Source organism: Pocillopora damicornis, chromosome 13 (genome assembly GCF_964200805.1).
Source record: "Pocillopora damicornis chromosome 13, jaPocDami1.2, whole genome shotgun sequence".
NCBI classification, from domain to species: Eukaryota; Metazoa; Cnidaria; class Anthozoa; order Scleractinia; family Pocilloporidae; genus Pocillopora; species Pocillopora damicornis.
In genome coordinates, this window is record NC_142682.1 from 21236447 (window position 1) to 21256483 (window position 20037).

Sequence of the window (20037 nt, forward strand, 5' to 3'; positions counted from 1 at the left end):
ATCGGCTGCTGGTTTTTTTGCACTCGCGCGTTCGTCCACGTGTGCGCCACGAATCGAGTCGAAATCGAAGCGGCTTCGCAGACGAGGTGCGAAATCTTCCAAACGAACGAACGAACGAACGAATATTGCGCAAAGAGAAGAAGGTTGAAATCGACTCGCCCGCAGTCGAAAAGCCTTCGTTAAGTTGTGGGAGTGAACTCAATTCAGATAATATATACAGCCACTAGAGAGTCTCCAAATAAGTGCTCTCCTCGCCTAACGAATCATTCTTTGCACAGGGTTACCTTGAACACAGCAACATCGCAACTTCGAAACCTCGGGGATGGAAGGTGTGTGATGCCATATTCCCACTGCCTCCGATTTCGTGGAGGCGAAACGAAAAGACATGTCTGTCTAGCTCGCAGGGCTAGCTAGTCGAGTCACCTAATGCGCGTGCGCGCGCGCCTTGGGGAGGGGGGGAGGGGGGAGGGGGGGACATTTGGCGCTAGGCCGATATGGCCGGCCAACTAGCCAATCAAATAATAATAAATAATAATGATAAACTATATTTACGCGTTTCCTATTACTACCGATAAGCATGCATTTGGTTTTGTCCAAATTTAAAGTCTTTTTTTTTTTTTTCGTGTGTGTGTGTGTGTTCCTTTTAACGATAAAAATGCTTTCGGGAAATAAAAACGTATAGTAGTGATCAGCTCTACGCGCAATATATTTGAAGAACTTTCCGTCCATCGGACGCAAAATTCATTCTCTTTGGAAGTCGACGGGGTGAAATTTTCATTGAATTAATTCCTTGCCGTCCCACGTTGACCAAAGTACAAGGGGAGAGACGCGCTAGTTCCCACGCATTGCTTTCAGTTCGAGTCACGTCGTGTGTAAGAAGTCACGTACCTGGGAAGGCAGGAAGTGGCCAGGGCTATCAATCATTTATTGTGTACGCGCAGAACCTGCGCGAACACAATAGAGACCTCCACTTCCGGTGCCATTTTTGGAAACTTGCAGCCATGTTGTCATGTAGGCACGAAAGGCGAGGAATGGCGAGCGCGTCGTTTGTTGAAGTGAATAAGTCACGACACCTGACCTAATACATCGTCGATTTTCAATCTCTCATCAAATAATCGTCCTCGAGTGTTCGTAGCTTCTCTCTTTTCTGTTTTAGCTTGCTGGAATTCGCTCGAGGGTCCTAAACTTTGATCCTAAATATCTGCGTGACCTCGTCGAAAATAACACTCACGAACCTTAAGCACGCCCTCCTCTTGCTGGTCCTGTCTTTAAACACGTCCCAGATGAGATTCTCAGCTCATTCCCCATATGAACTCACACAGTTAAGGTCGTTCAACATGCCGCCCAGAAGGAAACGTTCCAAAAGAGCAAGGGGTTGGGAGTTTATAGAAACACAAGCTGCGGAAAGTCGCAGGTCGGTAACGCGCTAAAATACACATGGTGCTCTGTTCTGTTTACTTTTTTGTTGGTTTTTGTTTTTGTTTTTTTTGTCATTGTTCCCCGAGGTGAACCGCACCCAGTGAAATGACCAGTAGGCAATCATTGCATTCATTGTATTCATTTGGAAGCTGTTTTATTTGCGGTCGTCTCTGCCTCTTCTTTCTGAGTTTTTGTCTTTGTTGTTTTGTACTATGCGTTTGTACTATACATTGTCGGCATGGTACTATACACGCTTGATTTTTACTTGGTGTACTTAGCGACGACTCTCTTTCGCATTGCAGTTCCCGTCTTGATCCCGTTCCCGTTCCCGTTCCCGTTCCCGTTCAAGACGAGGAAGATCCAAGCGAGGAAAGGTATGATATTAAATTTGACTTAGTGGGCACATATTAGATTCTATCTACTCCCCCAGAGTCACTTATTGGGACAGAGAATGTCTGTTGGTCTATTCCTTTATTTCTGGCAAAGGTTTCCAAAATTCAGAAGAAAACACGATCAACCATGCCCTTTTATATGCTCGAATCATGGAAGGCGTGCCCCTTTCCCTGGGAGTTGACCAGGATAATAGTACATAAGTGTTTTCTCCCCAGTTACTGGTATTTTTCAATATCTTGCCACAATATTTCTTGAACACCGAAACCAAATTATGCCCCATTCACACCAAAGCTTAAACATGTTTAAAAGTTGTTTTGTTAAACACAGTTTAATTTTTTTTTTCTTCATAGAAACTATTTAACCGAATATTTTTGACTTGAATGTAGCACATTGGAAATACAAGTTAGCTAGTACTTGAATCCAATGGAAAATCAAGTTTTTCAGTTCTCTGTTTATAATTTTCATTCAATGAAAACCAGTTTAACAAAACATGTTTTGCTGGTGTGAATGGGGTATTAGTTGGCTGCAGATTTTGAAGGGCATCTACTGCTCTGGTTGAAGATCATCATCAGAATTATTGTTATTCTTCTTAATGCTATTATCATTATTACTACTACTTTGATTATTACTATTATTATTATTATTACTATTATTATTGTAGCCTTGTTAATATAATTATAATCCATGCCCCAGTAGTTCTCAAAAAGGCATGTGCTCAATATTGTCGAATTAAATTTCAACTCGGCCAAAGATAGTTTCGGTGGTGTTACATCAGATTAGCCATCAGGCTACTGCAAAATTCCAACCAAATTGCTCAAACTTACCCAGGAAACAGATTGCACTTGACATGTGCCTTGGGTTTGTCCACTCTATCTGATGAACGGAGCACATAAAAGTGAGAACTGCTGTGCAAGGAACAGGGCAAAATAAAATACTCTACAACTTTTGTAGTACTCGACTGGAGAACTTGAGATTGTATACCAAAGAGTACAAATTGGTTAGAATGGTCGATCGATCGTGACGTCCCTGTTTACATTTTTGCCCATTAGCATGCCGGTGAACCCGTAGGAGATGTAGCTGTGTATACCAGTCATGTTCAAAAATGAAAAGAGCTGGTTGAATTATGCAGTTTGTTTAGGTTTCGACTCCTTGCAATCAGTCACAAAGAAATTGGCCACAAGTAAAAAAAAAAACTGCAAAATCGCTTGCAGGCAAAACATCAACGAGCTCATGCATTCCCTGTAAATTTTGGGGTTTTGAAAAGAGAATTCCTGGGAAACTGTTTGTTATCTATCGATGGGGCTCAGATTGTCAGAGATAACTGAAATGGTTCATATGCTCTTTCCATATTCAAAAATTTCATCTTATTTCTTCGCGAGATGATGATGATGACGAGGCAAAAAATGTAAACAAGGATTCACCCACGTTCAAAAAAGGAAACAGAAGTAGCTCTTGAGCAAGGCAATTCATGTTTTTTCAATTTTTTTCATGCTTTGTTTTTCCCTTTTTTTCCTAGCCCTTCAAGCTCGTTCATTGATGATGAAACACAACCCCGGGACTCACCAATGCTGCATGTGGCCTTAGACAACCAGCCATCCACAAGCAGGAATGTGGCACCAGTCCTTGTTGCACCGTATTTCCCGTCTGGCCTGGCGGTATCGTTGGAAGATAGAATGCGGTTCAACTTCAATCTGTTCCTGTATGACAGCTTGCGTTTGCCCGCAGGGCTTTTTGCTGAGGACCAAGCTGGAGAAGTGGTATTTGAAGACCTGCAGACATGTAGAGATTATTGTTCACGCTATGTACAGAGTAGAGAGGAATGGTGCAGCACACAGCGGCAGGAGTCAGACCACTCACAAGAAAGAAGAAATGAACTGTCCAAGGAGGATATGTTTCTAACCACGGGACAGGCCTTGGATGGGAGTCTGAGATGTGGCAACGAGGCATTCGACCGCAACTTGAATTTGGTACGCCTTGACCTCTTTGGGAACGTCATGATCTTGAATGCCCCCCACTGGAGCGATGTCTCTGCCCAGTTTACACATGGTTTCCCTCGTCGTCTCATCACGGACACACACAGAGGAATCTTGCCCGGCAATATCACGGTGGCAGCACGCATTTCGAACCAGGGAATTCGAAGCGTGTCTCCAGGTAACTTGAAAACATTTCTTAACAATTTTTTTTTCTTTAAAAAAAAAAAAACCAACAAACAAACAAAAACAGTAGTAGTAGTATTCCATTGTGAGGTAAAAATGATAACTCTGCTAGCACCAAAGAAAATTCAAGCTTGGGACAGTTTTGGAAGACTCACTTATTACATCTTGTGTTCTCAATGCAGTTCCTCTGATTACCTTTGGTACAAAGTGATTTGTTCTTGTGAAGGGCTAGTGCTCAGGACATGCAATTGACATCGACTCTCTTGCAGGTGACGTGGCTGCTTTCATGTCAAAAGAAATGATACGAGGTCTGGGACTCACCGTGACAGAACTGATGCTCGCGCGAATGACAGCAATCAGATATGCGGGCAAGAAAGACAAGCCTGCACGTCTGGTGGAAATGATGCTTCGATTTGGAGTGGACTTCCTGACCATGACGCCCCTGGAAGCCGAACAGACAAAGGGGCTCAGACTGGCCAGCTCTTCCCACTGGGATCTGGTGATAGCCTCTGCTCCAGACCATGGGGAGGACAGCAGTTCGGATGAGTCAGAACTCTCCGTCGGGTGGGATGCTGAAGAGGAGCTGGATCCACTTCCCGCCCGAGGAACCCCAGAGCACACTGAAACCGTGACAAGGCACATAGAAAATCTGCTGCAGTGTTACGTGTCTGTGCAGACAACGACTCAGGTAGGGTCTCTCCTGTGATTAAGAGCGAGTCAGTCAGTCAGTAGACGAGCTTAGAACCCATTACTCCAGATGACCATAATACACGCATTTAAAGATCCTCTTCATCATGCAGGGCCTTGTTTTAGATGACCAACTAGATATATCTCACCCTTTTATAACAGGCACTGCGAGTCACAGCTGCAGAAGCGACACCCACACGAAGACCCAGCGGCAGCTCCGGCTTGGTCAGACGAAGAAAGCAGGCGACGCCCAGACGTGCCAGCACCCGAGCATCCCAGGTGTCCACAGAAGGGCCAGTAGCTGAGCAAAGACCGAGGGACCAAGAAGTGCAGCAGGAAGTACCACCAGATCCCCGGCAGCGTCTGCTAGCACTGCCGGGAATCATAGCCACACGCATACCCAACAGAGAGTCTTTGGACAGACTGCAAAAGTTCCTGCAAGGAAACCAACCTTGCAACCCACCACAGGTGAACTGAAATTTAAAAAATAAATAACTGCACATTGACTGACAAAATGATTTGATAGGTGCTAACTTCAAAAATATTAGATTGGCATTTGCTGAATAGTTGGGGCCAGGAGACAGAGGAAATTGAGACTCAATCTTTGTCAAAAACTTTTAACCTACATTTAATTTTGACCTTTTAGAGGGGCAGGGGGAAATTGAGAATGAACCAATTGTAAGTTAAAAAATTTTCACCGCATTTTAAATTTTTTAATTTTCACTACTTGCACGAAGCATGCTTTATTATTATTATTATTAATTTTATTATCATTATTATTATTATTATTATTATTATTATTATTATTATTATTAGTGGAGGTACCTACCTCACCTGTTGCTTTTTTTTTCTCTCCCTAGGCAGAACAGCAGGCCAGATCTTCAGACACGCAAGCCTTACAGCAGGCTAGACAATCTGCAGCTCTCAGGGTCTACACAGAGGAACGTACCAGAATAGCGAGGCAGAGAGTCCGCGACGTCTGGACAGCCACTGGGGCCGACTGCACTTGCCTGGGAGAGCCGGTCGTGAGAGACTCCCAGGATGAAGAGGATCAGAGCTGCCCGTACTGCCTGTGCCAGGAAGGGGGGGGAGATATGGCCGACGTGAGAACCAAATGTCAGAATCCAACCTGCTCCATTTGCATGCTCGTAAACAAGCTGGACCAACCCACAATCACTGCGCTGGGCTTGAAAAGAAACGGACGGCTGGCTGCCATGTTGGAATTTGCACCCCTGATCGCACAATGTTTGAACGGTGGACAGATCCCTGAAGATAGGAGGATCCTGCTTTGCAAGGCCCTGGAGGACATCCTGAGTTGTAGTGCCACCAGATTGCGATATATAGCCAACGCTGGAATGCTGGTCATGCTCCGTCCACGTCTCCAACACCTTCTCTTACAAAGAGGCTGGGGAGACGTATGGTGCAACTTGTCTAAAATAGCCAGCGCCATTGGCCATCACAGCGACCACCATAGCCAGATCGCAGCACTCATGTATATACGTCGAAGGTGCATACCAGACAGTAACAACAGGTGGCTGTGGTTTCTCCAGCCAGAAGATCCCACTGAAGAAGAAGAGATCGACAGGACTGTCTTCCAATAGGAGGTACCTAACTGTAAAACAAATTTTCAGTCAGACTGTAAGCTTTTCACTTGGATGTTCATTTTGGAGTTCGAGATGATCAATGTCAACGTCTCTCACAGACTGTGGATAGATATTCAAGCTATGAGGACATTAGTTTTTTCTGTGACAATGGTTTTACTCAATTTTGAAATTCAACCAGGTTGCATGTTCATTTTAGAGTTCAACACAGGCCAGTGTGTTCTGAAGAAATGAATGTTTTTTTTGCGACAATCGTGAGAGGTGGTTTCAGTCAATTTTATAACAAGATGATCAATGTCAAAGTCTGTCGCAAACTGTGGATAAATATTCAAGCTAGGGCAGTGGTGTTTTTCTGAGGAAATTGGTCTTTTCTGTGACAGTGGTGAGATGGTTTTACTCGATTTTGAAATTCAACCAGCATGTTCATTTCAGAGTTCAACACAGGCCAGTGTGTTCCGTAAGTGTTGTGTTTGCAAGATTTTTTTTTTTTAAGTTCCTCACAAGCTGTTGATGATAATATTCAAGCTAAGGCGGTCGTGTTTTTGTGAGCAAACTAATTTTTTTCTGTGACAAAGGTGACAGATAGTTTAGCTCGATTTTGAAATTTGACCAGCGTGTTCATTTTGGAATTCAACACATTTAAAATAAAATTGAGTTGATGGTTGAGAAAATGTGTACTCGTTCTCTGCTATAATAAGTTATTTTTAATAACCGCCACAAAAGGGAAGCAGGTCGCTGTGCCCACAAAGATGAGAACATTCAAAAGTGTCTCCTTTAACTCTAGTCACCACGATCGCTATAAATGCAGCTTTCCTTACCAAGCTGTCAACCAATTGCGATAAAATGGTCTTTTGTTTTCACCTTCATTTCACTAAAGAGGTTTGCAGTTCAGAGAAAGGAATTCAACAACAATTAGACTGCCGACAAAACTCTGAAAAGACAAATTCAACCTCTTTTTCCAATTGTCAGTCCGAGATCTCTCTTTGGGGCACTTTGCCAAATTTCGCCCTCCATATTGAAATGAAAATAGATCCTCGTTAAGAAAAGCAGTGCATTATAGTCTAAGTTCAAGGTTTTACCCCCAGACAGGCGGTAAGGGTTGTTATTTAAGCAAATTCCTTCCAACTATTAATGGTTCCAGAAAGAAATTCACCCTTGCTTAGGAATTTTTTCAGCTAACCCTAACACTCACCGTGCTTTTTCCGGCTAAATTCAACCATCGCGTGTGGAAATGAGGGTTAGGGTTTAGGGTTAGGGTTAGGGTTAGGGTTAGGGTCCAACAGTACGCCAAACGACTGGGTACATCCGTTCAGTTTGTCACCCTCAACTGTAAATATGTGTAGCTCTGGATTCATACACTTTTAAAGCGCGTTCCTTCGACGTACGAGTTTCTACCAAAGTACACAAAACGAAGCAAAAATGCCTGGGATATTTGACAGGCACTTGCGACCTCCCTTTAGAAAATGGACCGATCGTCGGGAAAATACTCTCCGTTTACCGAGCAGAATAAGCCTCAGAAGGTTGGTTCTACGAGTCTTAGACTGAAAGTCCTTGACATCTACTCACTACCTTCGCCATGTGTTTTGTCTGTTTCCATTTCGACACCGAGGGGGTACTGGGGTGTATGCATAGAGTTGAGCCCGCGCTCCAAAATTTAAAAAAAAATTATTGGAGCCAAAATCAAAAAGCTTCGGACAATGAAATACTCCTAGAGGAAATTCTAATCACAGAAAACGTGCCTGTCAAATTGGCGAAATGAAATAAATATGAACCCTCCACTCCCACAAGTGACCAAGACAGAACTTCTCCTTACTGTATGAATACAATATCAAGCAGGCAGGTGACGAGAATGGAGAAGAACATCGATCATGGGATTAGTAGTTGAGCCAATACCAAATTCTTTGAACTCACATCATAAGAGTTGTCTGGCAGATAGTAAGGACAATTACTAATCAGATCTTGGGAGTGAAAGGGTTTCATACATCGAGGTTGCACTGTCCGGTTTTAATGCCCGTATACTAGCACATGAGACATTTCTGCGATTTGATTGGCTTAGAGCAGTGGTGTTTCAGCTTAATTTAAGCCAAATACCTACATGTGAAAATTACAAACTAAACCCGGGTAGCGGTAGAGACGAATAACAGCATAATTTGTACCTGATGTTTGGCATGAATACCACTGGTGATATTTCAAAATTGCCTCAAATGCCACCGGCCTAACAGCTGGTGAGACTACGCATAACAATTTCGAAATATCACTGCAGGCATTTAGGTCAAATATCGCTAGAGATCATCCAATTACCTACACAAAGACAAAGGACAAAACCACACACTCCTTTGAATATAAATTTGGGCATCAGTCTTTATTTTCAACAACAATACCAATGAATGTGTCAAAACTTTTCTTGTCTACTCCATTCGGTTAGGCAGTATTGTTTAGAGGGGGAAAAAATCTCCAGTCATCACTGCCTGCACACATTCAACCTTGATGGTGGCACTTGATAGCTACATCACACCAGCACAGTTCCTGCCCTTGCATGTCAGCTGCTGCAACTGAAGAAAAGAGAGAATTTTGCTCATCTGTTGACACTGATAGAAACATGAAATTGCACAGCAAAAAGTATGACAATTCCTTAAGGCCAGAGCTAGCTTCACACTGAATTCCTGCACTTTTTGAAGCAATAATAACCAATCCAAAGTGTCTGAATGAAATTCAGCTGCAAAGGAGGAATGAATTAATGTCAAGGGTTGATGTGATAATGATGGACGGAGTTAAAAGTTTCTGATGGCTGTCATTTCCATAGCGCTGGTCGCAGGCCTGCGGCAGACTGTTGAGGTGGTAGCCCCAGGTGCCCAGAAGGCCTGCGCGCGTAGCGCAATGGTGATCATGGCCTGTCAGGGGAACGACAGCCTCTTGTGTGTTCAGTGGGGGAAATGTTACGTAGACGGGTAAATGGATGGTATAATCCAGAAATCTAGTAATGTCATTGACCATATTTACCTGCAGGCGAGGCGATGTGACAGCTCTTAATAACCCTTTCACTACCGCAAATGACCTGGAGAGAGAATTTTTCCTAACGATATAAATACAATATGAACAGGGTGAGTGCTGAGAATCCAGAACATCATCTCAATTTGGGGACCATTGGTTGATGCCATACTAAATTCTACCAAGGAACTACCATCATAAGGATTGTATGGTTGACAGTGAGGAGAGGTGCAAATTTGATCTGGGAGCTAAAGGGTTACACTCAAGTGGTAAGGGACGTACAGGTGCAATCTGGTTTGAAGGGAATTTCATTCCTGTGCAAGCCCTGTCATTTCAAATGGCTGACAGATAACAATAATAATATTATCTCGGAGTGGGTGATCAATCATTATTCTCACGGATTTGATTTTATGAATTGACTGACCTTTTTTTTTCCCAGGGAAGGATTCAATTTGTACTTCACTTGGTCCTTGTTTCCCCTACAGGCAGGAAAGCAGGAAAATTCACATTGACATTCAATTTACAGCCTCCTTTTAATGAAGCCTTTCACTCCCTCCCAAGATCTCCATAGTAATTCTCCTTACTGTCAGCCATACAGTTCTGGTGACGTTGGCTTGGAGAATTTTCTATTGGATCAGCTTAAGTTCCCTTCATTTCTATTTTTCTTTGATCTCATCACTTGTCTGCTTGATATTGCACATTGTATATTGTATATTGGATATTGGATATTGGATATTGGATATTGGATATTGTATTATCATTTCTACTATTATTAAATGAGATTGCTAAAAACATGAAATTTCTGCCAACAATGCCAATAGGCAGTGGAGAGAAGAGGTAGAGAGAGAGAGAGGCGATGGAATGGTCAGTGCAGGAGAGTGGAAGAAATGCTCACAAGTTGTAGCTGCAGAGGTGAAACTTTGAGGGGCTGTCGTTCCTAGACCGCTGGCCGGTTGGTGAGGGCAAACTGTTGAGGCCGGAGCCACAGGCTCCACCAGCGCTAGCGCGCGTCGCAAAGCGAGCAGCGGGGCTTGCCAGGGGAAAGGCAGGGCACTGTTTGTGCAGAGGTCAAGGAGGGACATAGACCAGCAGGTAGTAGAAGGATGTTTTTTCTTTCAATGGTCTGTTTTCAGTGGTGCACTTTGGGAACAATTGATTGTTATTCATACCTCAGTCACTGGGTGGATTTGCAGGTGCAGGTGCCTGTACAGGACTTGGTCCTTGGTTGGCCTAGAGGAAAGAAAAGCAGGGGTCAAAAATTAGCATTGACATTTTTGATTTGAAACATGTAATATCATCATTATTATTATTATTATTATTATTATTATTATTATTATTATTCAGATTGCATTTCATGCATTTAACCCCTGGCCAGTAATTCTGGAAATGAAGAAAGGAAAGCCTGCCCTCTTACCACAGGTAGAGGGTTGTTTTGGGCATCATCATTGCAAAACTGTTCTAATTTGTACTCCTAACGATATCAATACAGCATCAACAGGATGAGTGCTGAGAATCCAGAACATCATCTCAATTTGGGGACCATTGGTTGATGCCATACTAAATTCTACCAAGTAGCTACCATCAAAAGGATTGTATGGTTGACAGTGAGGAGAGGTGCAAATTTGATATGGGAGCTAAAGGGTTAACCCTTGAACTCCTGTTAGTGTTTGACACTATATAACTCCCTATAATATCCATACATTATTCAGCAAACAGGTGGTGAGAATCATCAGACATATCAGGCACAAGTGGTTACCTTGATATACATATATATATATATATATATATATATATAGCCACTTTCCCAGGCAAGGATTGGATTTGTACTTCACTGGAGGAATGTGCATGACTTGGTCCTCGGGCCGGGAGAAGTCACATGTCGATCACCTCTGGCAGTTTGAGGGTGAAATGAAATGAAATGGCACAGCAAGACACTGACTCTTTTGGCATGCAAAACACTCAAGCGGAGACCTCTCGGGTCTTTCTTTCTTTCTTTTTTTGGATGCCACCCACCGTGAGAGAGAGAGAGAGTAACCCTGATGCAGATCATCCGATGAATCAGTAGGTAGATGAAAGTTGTTTCTCACCAATTTAAAAAAGTTGTGTGCAAAATAAATACAGACATCAGTACAATATCTAGGAGGTACTTAGGTACACGATACATCATCATTTTTATTATTGGACGAATCTATTTAACAAACAGATATGAACGAACCATGAATTAACCCTTTAACTCCCAGATCAAACTTGTAATTCTTTTGACTGCCAACCATACAATTCTTATCATGTGAGTCCGGAGAATTTAGTATTAGATCCACTAATTATCCACAAAATCCACATTTTTCTCTCTTCTCGTCACCTAGATGGTCGATATTGTGTGGATGATGTAAGGAGAAACTCTGTGTCGGTCACTCACTTCTGTGTTGGTTGGAGTTGAAGGGTTAAATATAAAAGTTGCATTGCACTGTCTAACCCTAAGCAAGCAAAAAAAAAAAAAACCCAACACATCAAGTGTCAACCCCAAGCAACTAGTTCCCACACAAAACTCTGAGGACATTCTTACAAAAAGTCTTAAAATCTCTTGCTTTAACCGGCCTTTGACTCCCAAGATCTGATTGGCTGCCACATAATTGTAAATAAGTGACAAGAATTTGGTGTTAGATCAAGATCACCACTTCTACTCGATAAGGTTGAGTTTTCTCCTGACCTGTCTGCCAGATAATGTTTAGATATTAATTACAGGGAGAAGTTACATGTGAATCACTCTTGGGAGTCAAAAAAGGGTTAAAGCCTCAGAATTGGCCAAGGAAGAACCTTCCCAGATTTCTACATCTAGTTAGCAGCCCATGCAGCTAGCTAGCTAGCTAGCCTCTACAATCTACACTTGTAAAGAATTGAGAAAATTTAAACAAGCTGGCCAAACCAGTAATCTCAATACTCACTCGTAAAGAAAGAATCGAGAGATTTCAACAAGGTGGCCAAACCCAAAAGAAAAGGTTCATTGCACTTGCATTATTTTCATGCTCATGCAGACAACATTCAGACAACCTGTGTCGGTGAAACAAAACACTTTGGACTTTCGTCAAGGAGTAAGTGACGCGTTTTCAAAAAAACTGATAACAATTTCAACCTTCCACTTCTACCATCCGACACTGCACCCCGAATGTCAAATATAAAATCAACTGGGAACTGGAAATCTGCAAATTCTTCATCTGGCAACGGCCATAGCAGAATCACTTGGATTGGAGACTCAGTGTCTTACTCTTCAGTAACTACCAGTGAGTGTCTGGGCTGAGGGGGGAAAAAAAAAAAAGAAAAGAGGATCGGAGAGCCACATTACTTCTCACTACAGCGAGAAAGTCAAATGGTCTGCAAAGGCTTCGAACAAAGAGCAGAGTGCCATCGGCATGACTTTATTCAGCAACCAGAACGCAAATTATTGTTTCTGAACTGTTACCACGATCGATCTTGTATTTTTTCACGACAAAAGAGGTCCCTTTGGATGCCGTGTCAATGTTCCATTCACTTACAGTGAGAGCATTTGACTTATCAGCAGTTAGAATATATGGCATGGCAGATTGTAACTCTGTCATAATAGATAATAGATGATAGCTGACTTACCGGAGCTGAGCTGCTCTCTCTCAGGCTCGATCAACCCAAAGACGACTATCCCTCCGACCGGAACCCATGCTATCATAGCAGCTACATCACGGTGCCCGGTACCGACGACAGTCGTGCCGTTTATAGCTACTATACGATCTCCGACGCAGATCCCGGGAGCTTCGTGCGCAATGCTTCCTGGATCGATACCTTCGATGAGTGCACAACCCGAACTATCATTTGTTATGTGAAGACCCAAGGATGGGCCTGCTTTAGACACTGTCACAGTTTTGCGTTCTCCTTTAACAGGTGCAGACGTGAAGCCATCAGCTCCAGTTTGCCCTCCGAGTAACCCTTCCGTGACCATTCCGCATGCAGTTAGCGTGGACATAAGACAAGATCTGATGGAAAGAAATGTAAATTCTCAGGTCAACTCAATTCAGATAATGTATACAGCCACTAGAGAGTCTCGAAATAAGTGCTCTCCTCGCCCAACGAATCATTCTTTGCACAGGGTTACCTTGAACACAGCAACATCGCAACTTCGAAACCTCGGGGATGGAAGGTGTGTGATGCCACATTCCCACTGCCTCCGATTTCGTGGAGGCGAAACGAAAAGACATGTCTGTCTAGCTCGCAGGGCTAGCTAGTCGAGTCACCTAATGCGCGTGCGCGCGCGCCTTGGGGAGGGGGGGAGGGGGGAGGGGGGGGACATTTGGCGCTAGGCCGAGATGGCCGGCCAACTAGCCAATCAAATAATAATAAATAAAATCATCATAAGCTTTATTTACGTGTCAAATAAGATAGCAGTTTCCCACTAGGTAAGCACACCTAAACTAAACTCGTCTGATCTATATAAAACTATGCGTTAAAAATTTATTGGAATATGATAAAAGAGCTCTTCCCATATAAAACTACCCTACCCCGAAAATAGTAGACCCCACGTTTATAATACCCCACCCTGTATAATAAGATGATAACCTTCATATGATGAGATAATAAGATGATAATAATTACAATAATATGATCTTGATAGTATTTAAAATATTTAAGATTGACGTTCTTGTACCCTCTCTACTTTTCTAGAATCACTAGCTTTGCAACAATTCCATACAGTACCACAGTAAGTTAAATAAGGCAGAAGAGCAGCCTTAAAAAGTTGTAATTTAGCCTTGGCTGGGATTAACTTCCTTAATCTATTAGTTACACCCAGCCTTTGACTGCTTCCTTTTTTTTTCTTTTTTTTTTTAATTTTTTTTTTTTTTTTTTAACAGATGTTACTCACGCGATCAGAAAAATGTAAATTATCATCAATATTTACACCCAATAACTTAGAATAGAATTATATGATTTAATGGCTGTTCCGTTAACATTTAGCTCTAACTGTTCATCATTTAGTCTACCTCCTTTCGATATCATTGATCCATATTTATCAAAGTTCCCTTTGAACCGTCACATGTTTCGACGCGCGAGCTGTGGGCAAATAATTAATTCGTGTGCGGGCAAGTCCGAATCGGCCCGGACGTGCGTGGGCAAGTTTGAATCGGGGAAAAATCACCATTCGTGGCCGGTTTTTGCCTGTCGGGTGTATTGCTTTTGTGACGGACGGCTTCAAATGAAATAATTCCGGGTGCAAAAAAAAAAACAAAAACAAAATCAAAACAAGAAAACAAGAAAACAAGAAAGCGAGAAAACAGGACAGGACCGAACAGAACAGCAAAAGCCAGACAAATTCAAATTCACACACTTTTTATTATTTATCTGACAGCTAGAAATCTCTCTGGCGGCTTCCAAAAGTCCAACAACAATAGCGAAGAAAAGGGATCTTCTTAGAGTTCTCGTTCTGTTTTTTTTTTTCTCCTCTTTGTCCTTTTGCTTTGTCCTTTTTTTTTTTTTGAGGTCAGGATCCCCGCTCCCCGCCCATGACTGCCTTGTGTATCTCGCGCACGCTGGTCAGCAGTCGCATGGCGTAGGGACTGCCTTTGGCAGCAGCCACCTTCACAGCGACTAGCGACTCTCTCGACTCCACCCACTGCTCACCGTCCAAGTCTGGGGCATAGTTAGAACCTCCGGTGTGCCTGTACCATAGAAGGAGGGCTTGGCCTTCCGGCAGGAAAGCTTGAACACGCCCCAGGAAAATCGAAGGCTTCTGTAGGGTGCTGTCCTCGGCCACGAGTCCCACAAAGTCGCCCACGTCGATCTCCGGCTCCGAGATCTCTGGCAGCTGGAGAGACCTGGTCATGGGCCCGGCCACAAGCTCCTCTTCTTCGGCCTTGCGCCTGGCCAGATCTAATGCCGGGGTCTTCTTCTGGTTTGCCGTGCGTCGGTCGTAAGTGTGCTGGGCCTGCTCTCGGGAGTGCCGGAGACAAGCAGCAAGGCTGTCTTTCATCTGATCGTCGCATCCGCTGCAGATAGACAGAGGGAGAACGACAAAAAGAAAAACGTATCAAACGGTTATCAGCGATGTGGCTATGCCGGCGTTTTAAAGCAACAGATTCCAAAATTCGCGGGGAACGAACGAAGGAAGGAAGGAAGGAAGGACGTGACTTGCAGTTCAATAGCCATGTCGACCTACCTCTGGGAATATGCCCAGGTCACGAAAGATGACCTTAGTCCGCATACCGCCACCTTGCTTCCGGTCAGGAGTTCGAACATTTTCTGTAAACGTGTTGTGAACGACGTGCTCGAGTACGGTGCACCCTTGGAATTCTGAAATGAAATAGGTCAGAGTCAAAATGATCTGCTGCTGCACAGCAGTGGGCCCAGTTGTTCAAAGGCCGATTAGCTCTAACCCAGGGTTAAATTTTAATCCAGCTTTCTTTATTTCTTTGTTCAGAAGTCTTTTGGGGAAAGTCTTCACTATTCTTTTTAGAACATGCAATGATCAAATTGCAAGCAAAAAGATTTGAACTGAATTTTCTCTTAAAGTTTTCAGACCTGAAATCAAATTTCACACTAACCCTGGGTTACCTTAACCCAGCTTTGAACAACCAGGGCCTGTGGTGACTGTGACCCACGGCCAGTGTTTTCAAAGAGTCCTCTTCGGCCCAAAAATTCCTAACCAGTTAGCTAGTTTCAAGCGAGTGCTACTTCACCCGGCGACGGCATGAGTTGGACAATTTTGCCTTGCCGAGCCCGGCAATTTTAGCCCGCGCTAGCTAGCTGGCTATAAGACGGGGAACCCTATACTTACCAGAAACAGGTAGTTGCTGCACAGCGTCGGATTAAGCACCTTTCTGAATTCTGATACAAACTGTATGAACAGCCTGCAGAGTTGGCTGTCTGCCTGCGGAGAGAGAGAGAGAGAGAGAGAGAGAGAGAGAGAGAGAGAGAGAGAGAGAGACTGTTATTAAAGTGTGCTCAGAACTCTTGTTAATTTCCGTACTCTGCTCGTGTCAGTCGTTCAGTCGTGACAAGAATTACCTGTATGGGAATAGTTTCAGGCCCGCTCTGCTTGCAGGTTTTGAACCTTCCGAGGTGTAGCACGATGCCGTCGCCATCTGTCTTGATCAAGGCCACGTTTCTGTCACGATAGTGCGCTTTCTGAAACGGTTCTTCCAGTTGGCTTTCCAAGACCAACTCCATCGTCCTGATTTCTAGGCCCCTGCTGAGCGGGAGGTGGGTGTACAGTGACAAAAGCAGCAGGTCGCGGGCCTCCTGAGCGCGTTGCTGTCTGCCCTTGGCCAATTCAAACCGGCACCGCTGGGCTTCCCTAGCTAGGAGGACTTGTTCCCTTAAGAGAAAGCGGGGACCAGTGTTCTTTAATATCTTTAGAAACGATTCATTCCTACAAATTGAAACTGTACTTCTTGCATTTATTTTCAAGCATTTCAACTCTGAATGCAGTCGTCTACTCAAAAGGGCAGGCAGGCAGGCAGGCAGGCAGGCAGGCAGGCAGGCAGGCAGGCAGGCAGGCAGGCAGGAACTGTAGACCTCGAGGACAAGCGTTCACAAAACACGATTCTGACTATTTTTAAATTTTTTACCTTTTCCCGATTGATCATCCAAGATGTTTAAAAGACAGACACGTTTTGTTTCCGTTTTGTTTCCGTTTTGTTTTGTTTCTGTTTTGTTTTACACTAACTAACTAGCACACTTACCAATCCAGCCACTTGCTTTGCGCTTTGAGATCTTCGACTGCGGTCGCCCTCTCCAGATCCCCCTGCTTCTGAAGTACAGTGGCCGTTCTTCTGAGCTGGGAGATAATGCGGATACCTTCGAATTGTGGCCCCAATCCCCGATAGCAATACTTCAGTGGGTACAGCAGACTGCTCGCGTGCACGCTTAGGGTCGCAGGACTCAAGTTCCTCTCCTCCTGATGTAGAGACGAGATGGCAACGTGTCGTAAATGTCTTTTAGCAGGTCAAATGATAATCTACAATCATCTGTCGTTGTCGTTGCAACGTGCAACGTTCTAAAACAACCTCGATACCCACCTTCAGATAGTCTAGGTATCCTTCGATAAGATCCCCGCGATGGAAGTCTTGGACTGAAGGCGACTCTCCGGGCCGGATTCGCTGAACGTATCCAAGATAACCTACAATATACAATATACAATATACAATATTTATTTGCCATATACGACATTTACACATGGAAAAAAAAAAAAAAAATGAAGAAAATTGATGACAGAAAATAAATGGCGAGAAAACCTGAAAGAAACCACGAGGCTTATAACAAGTCAGGCTTTCTCACTTAAAATAACTAATCTTATATTAGAATTACAATATGGACTTATGGTAATTAACTTTGACCGCGCACACGTACACACACACACACACACGCACACGCATATTAAGTAAGTTAGTTAAGAATTACTGCCTTACAGAAGCTAATACTTAGAGAGAAGAAATTCCTTAAGCTTTCTTTTAAAAAAAGGGGAGGAGGGAGAACTGGTTATGTCAGAATTTAACGAATTATAAAAGTTTGGACCTTGAAAGTAAATTGAAAACTTCCTGGTGTTCGTTCTGCACAGTGGCAAACGGAAGGACTGAGCATTCCTAGTATTATAATTGTGGATTTGACTATTCAGTAAAAAAAAGTTATTGAATTTGGAAGGGAGTGTAGAGTTCTCGAATGAAAACATAAAAGTACCTAATTGAAACGAATGGATATCATGAAATTTTAAGAGTTTAAGTTCCTTTAAAATAGGGCCAGTATGGGCAATGTATGTAGAATTGCTTACTATTCTTAACGCACGTTTCTGTAAGGTTACAATTCTTTGAAGGTTTGACTTATAGGTACCAGCCCAAGCTGAATTGCAATAATACAAATATGGAAGGATCATAGAATTGTATAAAGTACGAAGGGAGTGAGTAGAGAGAAAAAACCTAGATTTATGAATAATACCTATAGATTTGGATAATTTATTTGCTGTTAAGGATATATGCGATTTCCAGGTCAAATTGTCATCTAATAAAACACCCAAAAACATGGTCTCAGAAACACGAAGAATAGGCTGCTCGTTTATGAAAACTTGAAATTCAAAGGATTGCTTCTTTTGCCAAGGCTTGAATACCATAAAATTAGTCTTGGCTAAATTCAAGGAGAGCCGCTTTGCTGCAAACCAGGTTGACAATTTGTTTAATTCTCTATTTAATGTGTTAATTAGGTAAACAGGGTCATTATGGGAGATAAATAAGTTTGTATCATCAGCAAACAAGATTGCATCAAGCAGGGAAGCATTGTTCAAATCATTAACATACAGGATAAAAAATAAGGGACCAAGAATAGAACCTTGAGGCACCCCACAGGGAATCCCCTGTGGGGCAGATCTAACGTTATTAACCTGAGGATAGATGGCCGAGAAACATGAAAAGAGGACCAGAAAATTGGAGCGCGTTCCATTCCTCTGTTTGCTTATCTGGTTTGCCTTTCTTTCTCTTCTTTTTTTTTTTTTGTTTTTTTTGTTTTTTTGTTTTTTTGTTTTTTTTTGTGTGCTCCATCACCGAAAATGCCACGAGCGATGCAACTAGCAAATAATGTAAAATGCGGAGCCGCCATACTCACACAGGATGCGTTCCAAGGCTTTGTCGAACGTGCTCGCGGCGAGCATCTGTCCGTGCCTCTCCAGCGCATGAGGCCTTGTGAAAAAAGACTTGGTCTCCTGCATGAACCATTGCAGATCTGGTGGGAGATCTGTGAGGCGCAGCGCGTAGGCCGACCTCTTGGGAGGAAGGGGGGCTACGGGAACCTGCTGTGGGGTTTCCTCGGCACGATCATGCCCTGGCTTCTCCTCACGATCGGGTGTGCTCGTTGTGACGGGTGGCGGTATTTCCAGCCGTGCGGCGGGCATGGGTTGACCGTGATGAGATGTGGCCGCCTTCGGGAACCTTTGCAGATGTGGTGGGAAGTCTGTAAGAGGCGGCACGTGATGCGCCACCCTCTTCGGAGGCTGTGGTAAGGTTTCCTCCACACGATCGTCTCCGTGCTGCTGGTCGTCGTGGGCGTGGGGTATGCCGGTGGTGACGGGCGGCGCTAGTTGCGGCCTTGTTGCCGCGAGCACGTGTTGACCGTGGTGACGTGCGGTTTTCTCCCTGGACCTTTTCAGCTTCGGCGGGAGATCTGTGAGACGCGGCACGTGATAGGCCGCCCTCTTCGGAGAAAGGGCGGCTACGGGAGGCTGTCGTGGTGCTTCCTCTGCGCCACCACCTGGTTGAAGCTGCTCGTCACCGTCGTCGTCGGATACTACTGCGCTTATTGCAACGGGTGGCGGTTGTTGAGATGCGGTCTTCTTCCTGGACCTTTGCTTAGGGTTTGCGGGCGGGAGATCTGTTAGACGCGGCGCGTGGGATGCCCTCTTGGGAGAGAGGGCGGCCACGGGAGGCTCTTGTGGGGCTTCGTCTCCACCATCGTCTTCTCCGCGCTCCTCGTCGTCCGATACTAGGTTTATTGCAACGGGTGGCGGTGATTCTGGCCTTGCTGCGGGCGTGGGCTCGCCGGCGGGATCAGTTTCTTCCTGGTCGCTAGAGTCGAGAGAACAACTATCCATGGATTCGGCCGACGGGCTCGGATAGCGGGGGCTGTCGTCGCCGTCGACCGAGCAGTCAGCGTAGCTTTGATCTTCACCTCCCCCCTCGATATCGCTCATCGTGTCAGTATTCCACAACAGTCACACGCTTACCAAATTCCACTTTCAAAAGAAAAAAAATTTAAAAAAAATAAATAAAAATTAAAAAAAAAAAATAGATGAA

The 20037-nt window shown here is 43.9% G+C and overlaps 3 protein-coding genes and 1 long non-coding RNA gene across 5 annotated transcripts; 1 reads left to right on the plus strand and 3 right to left on the minus strand.

Moving 5' to 3' along the window:
* Nucleotides 1-445: 445 nt before the first annotated feature.
* Nucleotides 446-6927, plus strand: LOC149035923 (uncharacterized). 2 transcript variants are annotated; one of them, XM_089191687.1, is made up of 6 exons: nucleotides 446-1414; nucleotides 1722-1793; nucleotides 3329-3963; nucleotides 4238-4656; nucleotides 4818-5123; nucleotides 5516-6927. In XM_089191687.1, the coding sequence occupies exons 1-6, from the start codon at nucleotides 1284-1286 to the stop codon at nucleotides 6254-6256; spliced, it is 2304 nt and encodes a 767-aa protein (XP_089047813.1). In that variant the 5' UTR covers nucleotides 446-1283; the 3' UTR covers nucleotides 6257-6927. The 2 variants fall into 2 exon arrangements, with proteins under 2 accessions (XP_089047813.1, XP_089047814.1); XM_089191688.1 differs by lacking the exons at nucleotides 446-1414; nucleotides 1722-1793 and adding an exon at nucleotides 2697-2829 and having other exon boundaries at nucleotides 2881-3963.
* Nucleotides 2442-4945, minus strand: LOC149035924 (uncharacterized). Its single transcript, XR_016182316.1, has 2 exons — nucleotides 4805-4945; nucleotides 2442-4668 (listed from the first exon to the last, which is right to left on the minus strand). It is a non-coding gene; the product is annotated as an uncharacterized LOC149035924 (long non-coding RNA).
* Nucleotides 6928-10412: 3485 nt separating the features above from the next.
* Nucleotides 10413-13508, minus strand: LOC149035925 (PDZ domain-containing protein GIPC3-like). The gene is made up of 3 exons (XM_089191690.1): nucleotides 13365-13508; nucleotides 12866-13245; nucleotides 10413-10474 (listed from the first exon to the last, which is right to left on the minus strand). Exons 1-3 carry the CDS (start codon nucleotides 13379-13381, stop codon nucleotides 10419-10421), a joined length of 453 nt encoding a protein of 150 aa, XP_089047816.1. The 5' UTR covers nucleotides 13382-13508; the 3' UTR covers nucleotides 10413-10418.
* Nucleotides 13509-14576: 1068 nt separating this feature from the next.
* LOC149035926 (uncharacterized) lies at nucleotides 14577-17575 on the minus strand. Its single transcript, XM_089191689.1, has 6 exons — nucleotides 17281-17575; nucleotides 16945-17159; nucleotides 16268-16577; nucleotides 16038-16130; nucleotides 15420-15553; nucleotides 14577-15249 (listed from the first exon to the last, which is right to left on the minus strand). Exons 1-6 carry the CDS (start codon nucleotides 17437-17439, stop codon nucleotides 14745-14747), a joined length of 1416 nt encoding a protein of 471 aa, XP_089047815.1. The 5' UTR covers nucleotides 17440-17575; the 3' UTR covers nucleotides 14577-14744.
* Between the last annotated feature and the right edge of the window lie 2462 nt (nucleotides 17576-20037).

Coding starts and splice junctions, on each gene's coding strand:
- LOC149035925 (XM_089191690.1), bottom strand. Junction 10,475..12,865: donor GAGAGAGCAGCTCAGCTCCG/GTAAGTCAGCTA, acceptor TCTTTCCTCTAG/GCCAACCAAGGACCAAGTCC.
- LOC149035926 (XM_089191689.1), bottom strand. CDS start 17,439: ATGTGTAAATGTCGTATATGGCAAATAAATATTGTATATTGTATATTG. Junction 16,578..16,944: donor CAAAGCAAGTGGCTGGATTG/GTAAGTGTGCTA, acceptor CTTTCTCTTAAG/GGAACAAGTCCTCCTAGCTA. Junction 16,131..16,267: donor CTGAAACTATTCCCATACAG/GTAATTCTTGTC, acceptor CTCTCTCCGCAG/GCAGACAGCCAACTCTGCAG.
- LOC149035923 (XM_089191687.1), top strand. CDS start 1,284: ATGAGATTCTCAGCTCATTCCCCATATGAACTCACACAGTTAAGGTCG. Junction 3,964..4,237: donor AATTCGAAGCGTGTCTCCAG/GTAACTTGAAAA, acceptor ACTCTCTTGCAG/GTGACGTGGCTGCTTTCATG. Junction 5,124..5,515: donor AACCTTGCAACCCACCACAG/GTGAACTGAAAT, acceptor TTCTCTCCCTAG/GCAGAACAGCAGGCCAGATC.